Source organism: Stigmatopora nigra, chromosome 6 (genome assembly GCF_051989575.1).
Source record: "Stigmatopora nigra isolate UIUO_SnigA chromosome 6, RoL_Snig_1.1, whole genome shotgun sequence".
NCBI lineage: Eukaryota > Metazoa > Chordata > Actinopteri > Syngnathiformes > Syngnathidae > Stigmatopora > Stigmatopora nigra.
Genome location: NC_135513.1, coordinates 4,790,769 through 4,801,884, shown reverse-complemented (window position 1 = coordinate 4,801,884; position 11,116 = coordinate 4,790,769). Strand labels below are relative to the sequence as shown.

The 11,116-nt window shown below is 41.5% G+C and overlaps 3 protein-coding genes across 4 annotated transcripts; 2 read left to right on the top strand and 1 right to left on the bottom strand.

The window, feature by feature from the left end:
* The first annotated feature begins 205 nt into the window (after positions 1–205).
* zfp91 (ZFP91 zinc finger protein, atypical E3 ubiquitin ligase) lies at positions 206–5,782 on the top strand. Its single transcript, XM_077719000.1, has 11 exons — positions 206–1,109; positions 1,280–1,320; positions 2,218–2,257; positions 2,512–2,625; positions 2,712–2,810; positions 2,902–3,084; positions 3,164–3,214; positions 3,321–3,399; positions 3,511–3,625; positions 3,711–3,810; positions 3,922–5,782. The coding sequence occupies exons 1-11, from the start codon at positions 706–708 to the stop codon at positions 4,856–4,858; spliced, it is 2,163 nt and encodes a 720-aa protein (XP_077575126.1). The 5' UTR covers positions 206–705; the 3' UTR covers positions 4,859–5,782.
* LOC144198134 (uncharacterized) lies at positions 5,405–7,527 on the bottom strand. 2 transcript variants are annotated; one of them, XM_077719003.1, is made up of 4 exons: positions 7,392–7,527; positions 7,118–7,298; positions 6,523–6,585; positions 5,405–6,435 (listed from the first exon to the last, which is right to left on the bottom strand). In XM_077719003.1, exon 4 carries the CDS (start codon positions 6,390–6,392, stop codon positions 5,799–5,801), a length of 594 nt encoding a protein of 197 aa, XP_077575129.1. In that variant the 5' UTR covers positions 6,393–6,435; positions 6,523–6,585; positions 7,118–7,298; positions 7,392–7,527; the 3' UTR covers positions 5,405–5,798. The 2 variants fall into 2 exon arrangements, with proteins under 2 accessions (XP_077575129.1, XP_077575127.1); XM_077719001.1 differs by lacking the exons at positions 7,118–7,298; positions 7,392–7,527 and having other exon boundaries at positions 6,523–7,047.
* On the top strand, positions 7,195–10,487 carry cntf (ciliary neurotrophic factor). Its single transcript, XM_077719004.1, has 3 exons — positions 7,195–7,618; positions 8,376–8,690; positions 8,801–10,487. Exons 1-3 carry the CDS (start codon positions 7,499–7,501, stop codon positions 8,960–8,962), a joined length of 597 nt encoding a protein of 198 aa, XP_077575130.1. The 5' UTR covers positions 7,195–7,498; the 3' UTR covers positions 8,963–10,487.
* Positions 10,488–11,116: the final 629 nt, after the last annotated feature.

The window sequence follows — 11,116 nt, the reverse complement described above, 5'->3', positions numbered from 1 at the left end:
CACATTATTGTAGAGCTAAAATGTAGGTCCTTATCTTTAAGCAATCTAAAGCACTTCTGGCCAGTATTCAAAACATATTGTTAAAGATAACCTCTGTATGAACTTTGGAACATTAATTACGCCAGAAATTGATGCTATTTTTAAAAAGCCGAGAAAATTTAATTATAGTCACCAAATGGTGAACTACATTTCCCACAATGCTCTACGGGTGTCGAGGCCACAAATGTTTTTTGCAGATCTGTACACTGTTGGAGAGGACGGGGAACTGATGCTGATCTAGGCAATGGAATCCAGGTGATTTGTAAGGCTTCTAAAGTTCGGTGGCTACCCTGAATGTTCCTCCTCAGTTCATAATCTCGCTTAAAGGAGACGCAACAAAGCGCCTAAGATGGTTGCGCTCCGGGGCCGCTCGAATAAGTAGGTTTACTATAGCTTTAAGAAGGCGAAGACGGCGACTGCTTCTTTAAGGTTATATCGGGTTATTTGTGAATAGATAATTAAGAAAAGTTTTCCTTTTGTGATCAATAAATCGATGCGTTTAATTTGCGACGAACCTAGCGCATTCACTGAAAATGCCCTACAGTCGGATAAAGGCCTCTCGACATCCAAATGTCTGTATACTAGACGTACGTTATTCCTCATTTTGCAAATAAGCCAACAGGGCTTTATGTCGAAATAAAAACGGACCGGAGTGTGATCTCGGTGATGGAACCGACCAGCGAGCGAAATGACCGCGCACATACAGGCAAAGAACTGGACAAGCACAAGGCCGCAGATCAGACACCGGACTCTAGTGCAGCCGTTACCCCGCGGAGAGGGCTCAGGGAGCGGGGAGCCACTCGCACAAGAGGGGGCGAGTCTGCCTTACAAGCAGCTGTCAATGGAGCTATTCGAGGCTCGGGGAGGGTATTACGGGACCGCTCGACTAGGTCTGTGCCGGCTTGGCTGAAGGAAAGCAAAAGTGAGGAGGACGAAGACCAACACAACGTTGACGCAGGGGCCAGCAAGCGGAAGAAAGTTTCCAACTCCCGACGGAGGAAAAACGGGGACTCTTCGGGGACAGTGGAAGCTGGTGATGGCGTCGCAGATGACGACCCGAAAGCCACTGAGTAAGTTTTTGCATCATTATTAATTAAGACTTTGGGAGGAAACACTAACGTGACAGCATTTGACGTCAACAACGCCCCTTCTCTCTATTCGAAAAGTGGGGCACTATTTACCTGGGTTCTCCTGAACTTTTGAATTGGATGAATAAAATCATCTTCTGTTGTCTCTGTAGGTCTGTGGAGAGACCTAAGAAACCCACAACTAATCTTGAAGGTAAATAAATGCATTAAACAGATACATCTGCAAAGTAGTTATTATTCACATTGTCCATTTTAGTGGGATACTAGAATGAATTTAATCCTTTCAGGGACAGTAAAATATGGATATGGAAAATGACAACAGCTATTGACGTGAATAGAAGTCTATTCGAATTAGCATTCATTCAATTAACGCTCATTGCAGCCAAAACGTTAAACTATTTGGGGTCACAAAACAAAAAAAATACAACTAGAATATATATTTTTTCTGATGTATTACTCATGCCAGTTTTAATCTTGTATATTTATATCTGTTTACATAATTGACTTTTGGAGGGGGTGGAGGAAAAGGTTCATTGGCCCCTTTCCACTACTCTAAACATGGGGGGAATGAAATAATCATTGTTCATCCATGAAAATTATGAAATATTCCAAATACAGCACAGTCCATAACACTGAACTGTTTAGAAAGAATAAATACATTGCACAATAATTCCACCTAATTTGAACAACATTCACGTGAAAGTCAACTGACTATTTTTTGATTGAGGTACAACATTACGTGATTGCTGATGATCCAGCTCAGAGTTGAGCCAAGCCTCCTTGTGGCTAGGCAGGCCCATTCACCACTCTGCCAAGTCTGGACACAAACAAATCACAGAGTAGAAAATCAAGCTGGTGAGCAAGTGGTGGACGTCAAGCCAAAAAAATGCGAGTTCCCAGCTGGGAAACTGTGACCCTTAAGCTGATGGCTGCTCCAATCTGATATGCTTGTTGACAGATTCAAGGAATTCATCACTTGAAAATGATCCAATATACTGAGAGGAAAAATGTTTATTCGGAAGAAAAAAAAAGAGATGAGGGTTGGACTGGAAGTTGAATTTACTGATGTCTTCTCTCCCTGTTTTTTTAGCTGCATCAGGAGAGACGAGTGTTAAAGAAAAATTGGAGATGTAAGTTTATTTTGCTATTTAAAAGTGTTCAAATTTAAAGTGTCTCAACCTGAATTGTACAAACGTAAGCTTGATGGGTTCTCATATTGCTGATGGTGGAATAACTAGCTTATACAAAGTGACAAACTACTAAAATATAACTAAACTTGAAAAAGTATATTTCTTGTTTTTTTTCTATATCTAATGGAGTGTATATGTGCAGTGTGTTTGTATTAAAATATGAATAACATGAGCTCTTGTTTTTTTTTCCTTAGCAAAAATGGAGAAGCGAAGAATGAAGAACTTGGTGGTCAATTCCGTGAAAAGGAGGACCCTCAATTTCAGCATGACAAAAAGGACTTGAACAAAACCGCCACTTCACCTCAGGGGTAAACTCGACTCAAGTCCATCACTTTGCTTTTTGAGCAAAAGCCTCACATCATTTTACTCATATTGATTTCTTTTTTCCCCTCAGTGAAACGGATGAGGAAGAAGTTATCAGCAGTGATGAAGATGTTCCCTTCAGAGATGATTTAAATGATCAGAGCTACGACCCGACGGTGGAAAAATCAGTGTATGCGCTGCAGGCTTAAACTGTAACAGATGTCTTTATTTTCAGGTCTGACTTTGACCTATAACATCCTGGATCTCACTTATATTCGCAGGGATGCAACCAAGCCAAAGCGCCGGGTTCCTCTGAGACAGAAGGACAAGAAAGAAAGAGAAAAAGCTCCCAAGACAGAGGAAGTTGAAGAGATAAAACTGGAGGGCTCTGATAACACAAGCAATGCTGAATTTGATGTGAAGCGAGAGGAAGACTTAGCGGAGGAACCAGACGGGCCCAGGAAGTAAGATAGTGACAAACTTCTCATGAAATCCCACCACTTTCTTGCTAAAGTCACTTGGAAACTGTCCTTTCTCTGCTAGGAGGGGTCGGCGGAAAAAAGACGACAAAACGCCACGGCTGCCAAAAAGAAGGTATGGTGTGCTCGTTACTAAGATTGCATTTTTAAGGCATCCTGTCATGAGTTTGAGATAAGTCAAGTGTTCCCAGCCCTGACGGCATCCATCTTTTGCCATCCAGAAAGAAACCCCCAGTGCAGTATGTCCGATGTGAAATAGAAGGATGTGGCACTGTCCTTGCTCACCCTCGATACTTGCAGGTAAATGCAACTTTGTCGCTGCTATTCTCGTTGTTTTCAGGCACTGTTGCGTTCAACTACTTGCTGAATATAATGATCCAACTGTTTTTTTATCTATATTTTGTACATCAGCACCATATCAAATATCAGCACTTGCTCAAAAAGAAATACGTATGCCCTCATCCTACTTGTGGAAGACTTTTCCGACTTCAGAAACAGCTACTTCGTCATGCCAAACACCATACAGGTATTCCCTTGGAAGTGAAAAATTACAGTGCGAGTGAGCATCAAACAGGTTTTTCCCTTGACTTTTGCTGCTTTGGAATTTTTAGACCAGAGAGATTACATCTGTGAGTTCTGTGCTCGTGCCTTCAAGAGCTCCCACAATCTGGCTGTGCATCGCATGATCCACACTGGAGAGAAACCCCTCCAGTTAGTATTGCCTCTGTGTTTTATTCCACCTAATTTCCACAGCATTGTTCTGACATCATCTTGTTCCCGAATTTTTCTTCATACCAACACACCCTGTTCTTGTCCTAATAGGTGTGAGATATGTGGCTTCACCTGTCGCCAGAAGGCGTCCCTCAACTGGCACATGAAGAAGCACGATGCAGATGCCAGCTACCAGTTTTCATGCTCCATTTGCGGCAAGAAGTTTGAGAAGAAAGACTGTGTGGTGGCTCATAAAGCCAAGAGTCACCCAGAAGTGCTCATAGCAGAGGCGCTAGCAGCCAACGCTGGCACTCTAATCACAACCCCCGCGTCGGTGTTGGATGTCCCGACCAACCCCTTGCCAGGAGAGATTGCAGGCGCTGGCCAGGGGGGAGTGAGCCAGGAAGGTCATGTCGGCAGCTCACAAGTGGCTCAGGTCTCCCAGATGGCTAACGTGACCCCTCAAGTCAGTCACTCGGTGGTCCTATTGGGCCAAGAGCCTGCACTCCACGCCATGCAAGTGCCAGTGACAATTGCCCTCTCCCCCATCGACCCCCCGTCGCCTGCTGATCAGCAACAGAGTCAAGTCCAGGTGCAGATGCCCGTCCAGTTTGTCCAACAGCCCCCTCAACTCAACTTGCATTCCCCTGCAGTGGTGACCCAGCAGCAACCCCAGCTCCAGCCTCTTCAGCCCTACTGTTCCCAGCAACAGAGCCAAGGGCAAATCCTACAAATGGCATTCCAGCCCGTTAGCCAGTCAGAGACTCCCATTCAGCAGATCTCAATCCTCGCCACGTCCCAACAGTATACCACCCTGCAGACCATCCCTTCCACCGCCCAGCTCCTGTCTCCACCACAGCCCCAGGAGGCATCCAACAGGGAAAGCTTCACCCCAGACAATCCTGCACTGGCTCCTGCATCAACAACAGCTACTTCTTTCCATACACTAGATGGGGCGAGGGCGGACGGTGGCGCCTGGGAGCAAATGAACCAAGGGGCTGCCCTTCCTGACAACGTTGGGGAAAACGTGCAGAGGGTTGCCATTTGAAACCAGGAGGGTGCGCACAAACGGAAGAAACCACACAATGTCACAGCAACGTTAAGAGGTTTGTGTAGGACAGGGGTGTCCAAACTATCACACGAAGGAGCTGCAGTAGGTGCAGGTTTTTACTTACTTATCCTCCAATGTTTAACCAATGAGATTTCTGCAAACACATTATTGCACTTAAGACACCAGATTCGTGAAAATGTATGGACTTCATCGATTAGAAAGAAAACTTCCCGCTCTGACCAGTTTGGACACCTTTGATGTAGGATCACTGTCATTTATTTTATCTTGTATAGAACAGGTTATCAGGGAACCATAAGTGTGTGCGTACCTTTGTACATAAATGGTCCCGTGAAAGTCACTAGGTTTTTGTGTGTGCTGGTATATTATTGTAAAGCTAATAATATAAATAAGCTCTATGAAGGCATACTTGTAAGTAATTCACAGCACAACAAGTAACGTCCAGTGTCTCCTCTCGCTCAAAATTTTGTTGCACCAAAAACACACTAGAAATCTAGCAAGGAAACAAGTAAGAATAAGTGTTACTTAAGTCATGTATTATTTATTAATACCAAACACACCATGTACTGTGTAATAACCAACGAGAGGGCTGCCACTAACATGTATTTGTGAGTAAAAGTGATTTTTCATTTAACTAAATAACTTGTTTAAAAAGTGTTTTGTCTATAGCATTGTTTACTGTAAGAACTAAAACAGAATATGAATTCATATATCATGAAAATGGGCAATTCCTGTATTTAAGTCTATATGTCATGCAGTGTTCATTGCTTTTAACAGAACAAAACCTGTACAGATAAGATTTTACAGTACACAGAGAAAAATTAGGTGTAGGATCACGTTGAAGCACATTTGCCAACTTTTCATTTAGAAGATGTAAATAAATGTCTCAACTAATGCTCTAAATATTTCCCGGGATTGTTCACTGCCATCCCTCCCTGCTTCTTTGTGTGTTGTACTGTTTCATGGCTTTCTTGGGAGGAACCAGCGTGTCAGTCACTCCAACCCTTCGCTTCTTCACCCGTTGATCTACCGACTCGTCCTGCTCGGCCTCTCTACGGGGCTTCTGGAGGCTGCCGGTGAATGCCCTGGCGTCCATTGCCTCATTCAAACTTGCTTGTGAGTCATGGGGTATGGTTGCAGTCTGGAGATCACTATCATGTGCAAACTTGCACTTGATTCCAAATCGACATCTTCCACTTTTCCTGTAAGAGACACACATCTTCTTCCCACCTATCTGGGAAGGCTTGGCTTGCAGGGTGAGAGGGACGTGTTTCTGCAAGGCAGAGAGTTTCTGCTCTGCCTGAGCTCTGAAAGGGTTGTCAAACACGCTGCTTTCTGAGCAACTGTGCAGACTCGGAGGGGGTAGTTTTTGAGGGCTGGTCTTGGATGGAACAGAGGACAGCCTGGACTGGCTTCTATTAAGATGTACGGACGAGTTTGGCGTTGGATCTCCGTGGTCAGATTCATCAGACTCACTGGTGGCAGATTCTGTCTCCAGCAAGAAGTTTCGCATCTTCTTGTCTCGTGAAGTGCCATCAAGGACATCAGTTTTAGTGCTGATTGGGTAGAAAAGTGCAGAAAACAAGAGGCAGGTTTATATAACTGCATGCCATCTACATCATATCCATTAGTGAAGAGCTTACCATCCGCGACGGTTGTTTACATTCTCAGATGCCTCTCCATCACTGTCCGATTCTGAAGAACCGCTGTAGCCCACAAGAGCGTTCATGTTTTAAAACAGCGACTAACCTTAAACGAAGAGAAACCTAACGATATAATTTTTCACATATGCAATATAACAGAATGAAAAGAGAAATGTCAAAGTTCTATGGTATGAACAGCTGAAACAGTCTCCATTTACACATTTAATCAGACATGCTAAAATACTAGATGCTAATCTTGTTCTACTGTTGTTTACAGTTTCAGGTGCCGTTACTGACATCTTCAGACAAGGGCTGGTACTGCGACATAAAACCTTTAATTAAAAAAAATGGATACAAACACACATATTGGTCACCGTTCTTCCATAAATCACAATTCAAGTAAGTGTAACCTGAACATTCACATGCCAATTTTTCGCCCAATATGGCCATAATTTTCTTCTCGCTCACCTGAGCATCATAATTAGTCAAACATTTAACATGAAACACCCATGAAAGATGTAAAAAAAAAACTTTAATAGCACTTCATGAGCAAAAGAACTAGTATTTGTTGTATATTTCTTAGATAAATCATAACCTATGAGTGGCGTAGTTCCCCGGTAACACCGCATTTATTTTTAGAGCGTTAGAAGCATCCCTCGTCAGCACCGGTAAAGCAGCTAAAAGTTTATAAATACAAGGTCGGTGGAAGAAGTTGCGTCTTCCCGAGTTCCGCCCACGCGCGTCCTTCCAAATTCTTCCGTACTGGCATCAGGTTCCTGGGGGAAATGGGGCGGAGAGTTGGTCGTAAATCCCGCAATGTAATGCGAAGCGATCGAGGCAGGAACGTGTTGCTTCACCCCAAAACACACCTACGCAGAAGGAGCTCTTTTGAACTGAAGGCTGAGGTTACTTGGAATGACCCTGAAGTCTGCCAGACCACTTGTGGGATCGAGATTCTGACGTTTCCGGGGGTCCGATGGCAGACCGGCGAAGTGACTTGACCGGGCAGCCCGAAAATCGACGGACGACGTTGACCAAAGCGGTTGCGATAGCCGAACTCTTACATAGGGAGAGTTCCAACCTACTGGAACTTTATGTGAGTTTTCATTTAGAAAGAGACCACTTATTTCCCTTCTGGAAGGGGAAGAAAATATGTAAAATTATACAGCCTAAGGCTATTTTTCGTCTCTTGTGCAGGGTGTGTAAGATGTATGTAATGTAAGATGTATTCTCATCTCATTTTCTGAACCGCTTTATCCTCATTTGTGTCGCGGGGGGTGCTGGAGCATATCCCAGCTGACTCCAGGCCAGAGGCGGGAAACATCCTGAATTGGTGGCCAGCCAATCGCAGGAAACCATTCACACTTACATTCATACTTCGGGGAAATTTACAGTGTCCAATCAGCCTTCCATGTATGGGGTTTTTTTTGGAATGTGGGAGGAAACTGGAGTGCAAGATAAATTGATTCATGATATTGATGCATCATTCATTTTTCAAGGAAGTTTGTTTTGTTGAGGGATTGTGAGTATAAATAGAATTCAAGCTAAGTGAATAATTCACCCATTCATGCAATAATTTTGACTCATTATATAAGTAAGTATATGTGTATATATATCCATATGTACACACATATATATATATGTATACACATATATTTATATATATACACACGCACATATACACATATATATATATACAAATATATACACATATACACATGTATACACACATATATATACACAGTAAATTATCAGATTGGTGAAAAAGTGTGTGCAGGTATTCATTTCCCATTAGTGTAATATAGTAATTCCTTTTCTACTTCTGTTTCTTTTTTTACATTTGTTTCCTTAAGAAAAAACGGGAGACATTCATTGCTAATGTCATATCAGGGGACAGTCGTTTGGTGTCCGTCCCTCCTCCATCCTCCCAGCTGGACACCCGGGACAAGTTATGGTGCCTTCAAACAGCCTTTCTCCAGTGTGAACGTCTGATGGAAAGAGCCATCGCTAAAGAAGATGAGGCACTGGGTATTGAAACGGGGGAGTATAAAATTCTGCGGAAAATGGTATCAGACAGAATCTCGTATCTAGTCGGAACCATTGGGGATGTCATTAAAGCCATGGACGGCCCGGCCTTGGTGACCCCGAGTTTTAATGACAGTTTGGAGGTAAGCCCCTATTTAATACGGACATGGAATTAAGTGTCAAATGTGGTAAAGTTCCTCTTCTGTTAATAATTGTGCATTTGGGTGATGTTGTGATACTGTCTCGTCCCTAGCCAGACAACTTGACCGTTTTTGAGATGAAGCTGTGGGTCTTCCGCGTATTCCTAGAGGTGGACCACTGGGCCAAAACAGCTGAGGCTGTTTTGCAAGCTCTCCCCAAAGAGCGTGTGAAGCCCACTCCTCGTCTAAGGAGCACCAGACGTTCTCGAAGATAAGATTGCATTGTCGTAAGAGAGGAATGATGTGAGTAGCATCCATGGTTATATGACGACGGTTCCGTTCAGTTTGGCTATGCATGTTTTGCAAAACAAAATTTCTTTTTTCCAAGGATTTAAAATGACAAAAAAAACTAATTCATTCCGCTGTTGGGCATTGATGAGGTTTTTTTTGCACGACTGAGGGAAGTGGATGGTGGTCTGCTATTGTTTCTTGTTTAAAGATAAAGATGGATATAGATTTGAAGATATTTTAGAATAATTTTAGAAATATAAAAAAAGAAACAACTATATTCACAAATTGAGGTTATTTTTTATCTGGCCCCACCCTATTGACTTACTATCACACTGTATGGTTTTGGGTTTTACACTGTATCTATTTTTATTTATTTCATGAGCAGGGTAAACACTGACTTTCTTGATTAATTTCTAAAGATAACGCCTAACAGGGGTGGGCAAAGTATTGGTGGTATTATATTTATATTGTCCTCTAACCATTAGTTAGATAAAACAGATATTTTTGTCATCTCATGTTTAAAATAATACTCATTTACTCATTTTCCATGTATATCTTAATTACTGTAGTTTAGTTTGAGCAATAAAATATATTATTATGAAATGTTTTATGTATTTATAAAAAGTAGCAAAGTTTCTGGCCTATATATACTCTGTGGTAAATACGACAAGGCTAATCATTAATTAACAATAATATATATTCAAATGGTGTCAAGTTGTATAACCGGTCTAAATATCCACTTGTTTTTTTTTTTTAGTTCACTTTTCATTAAAGCACATATTTTGAGAAGAAATAGGCCAGGTTATGAATGGCTGTGTTGCAACAAGGAAAGAACATTAGCTATAAATTATTCCAAACATTTTTCCATTTTGGGATTATACATAAAAAGCAGCTCTTGGGGTTTTATACAACAGCATGCTCTGGTGTTTTTAATATGGTATTACATTTCCTCCTAACTTGATGCTTCCTTGCTCACACCAGGTTTTTCCTTTTTCACATAAATTTAAATCTGGCAAAACACAAAAATGTACTGCCAATATTTTCTCTATGTTCATGGGTTTATTCCTTTTCTTGATTTCTTAGTGCACAACTACTGTTGTGTGTATGATTTCTTTATGTAGTTTTGCACATTGCCATCATTTCTTGACGTGAAAACAACTTTGACACTTTGTAGTGGGTTCAAAAAAGTTTGTCAGTTTGATTACAGCTAACCCCAGAGCCATATAAACAACCTTCAATTTAATAATGTCTTGAAGTTTCTGATTAATAGTATTAGTTAATCATTTTGAGATGGCTTAGCAGAGTCTTGGTCAATGTTATGCCATATAGTATTTGTTATTATTATATTATCTTTTGATTTCTTGCAAGGGTATGCTGTATAGTATTCAGCGTAAATTAGAATATTTATCTCTAACTGGATATAGTGGCATATTGCTCAGCCGCACTGCTTTTATTATTTATCACCACCCATTAACCAGAAAGTTGACTGATACCTTAGCGATTGGCGAAAAAAAACAACAACCACATACAGCATTGCATGAATTATTATGATTTTCCTGAACAATTTGTCTTTGGATTACCGAGTGACATTAATTGGCCATTAAAGTACTGCTGGACTGAAATTTGTACACAGTACTACAGCACATCTGTATTGGTGCTTTGAAACCAAAATGGTTGTTATTGTTGTTTGAAATTCTATTTATTATTGACCAGATTTGAAATAAACATATCCCAGAAATTAATGCATTCATCTTTATGTATTAGTATGATTGAGGAGTGTTTCCCTTTTTTCCACTTTAGTCAAATTCAAGATAAGGCCAGATGAGGCGCATGTATGAGTGAAAGCGGTATATCAAAAAGGACCATCAATTTGACCGATGGATCATCTTTGACAGACTAGAAGAAGGAAAGTGTAATCGCATGGTTCGTTATTGTAGAGCTGAGGTTAGAATGAGGTTGAGGTGAAGATGATGGAAGGCTTTGACTTTCCTCACCAACACAAGCTTCACAGTCATGTGTGTGTGTGTGTGTGTGTGTGTGTATGAGTGTGTGTGTCTCCATCTTTTCAGTTGTGTGTGTGGTTGTTAGGAAGGAGGGGCAGTCAGAATGCCTGTGGAAGAGGGGGAGGTATGTGTGTG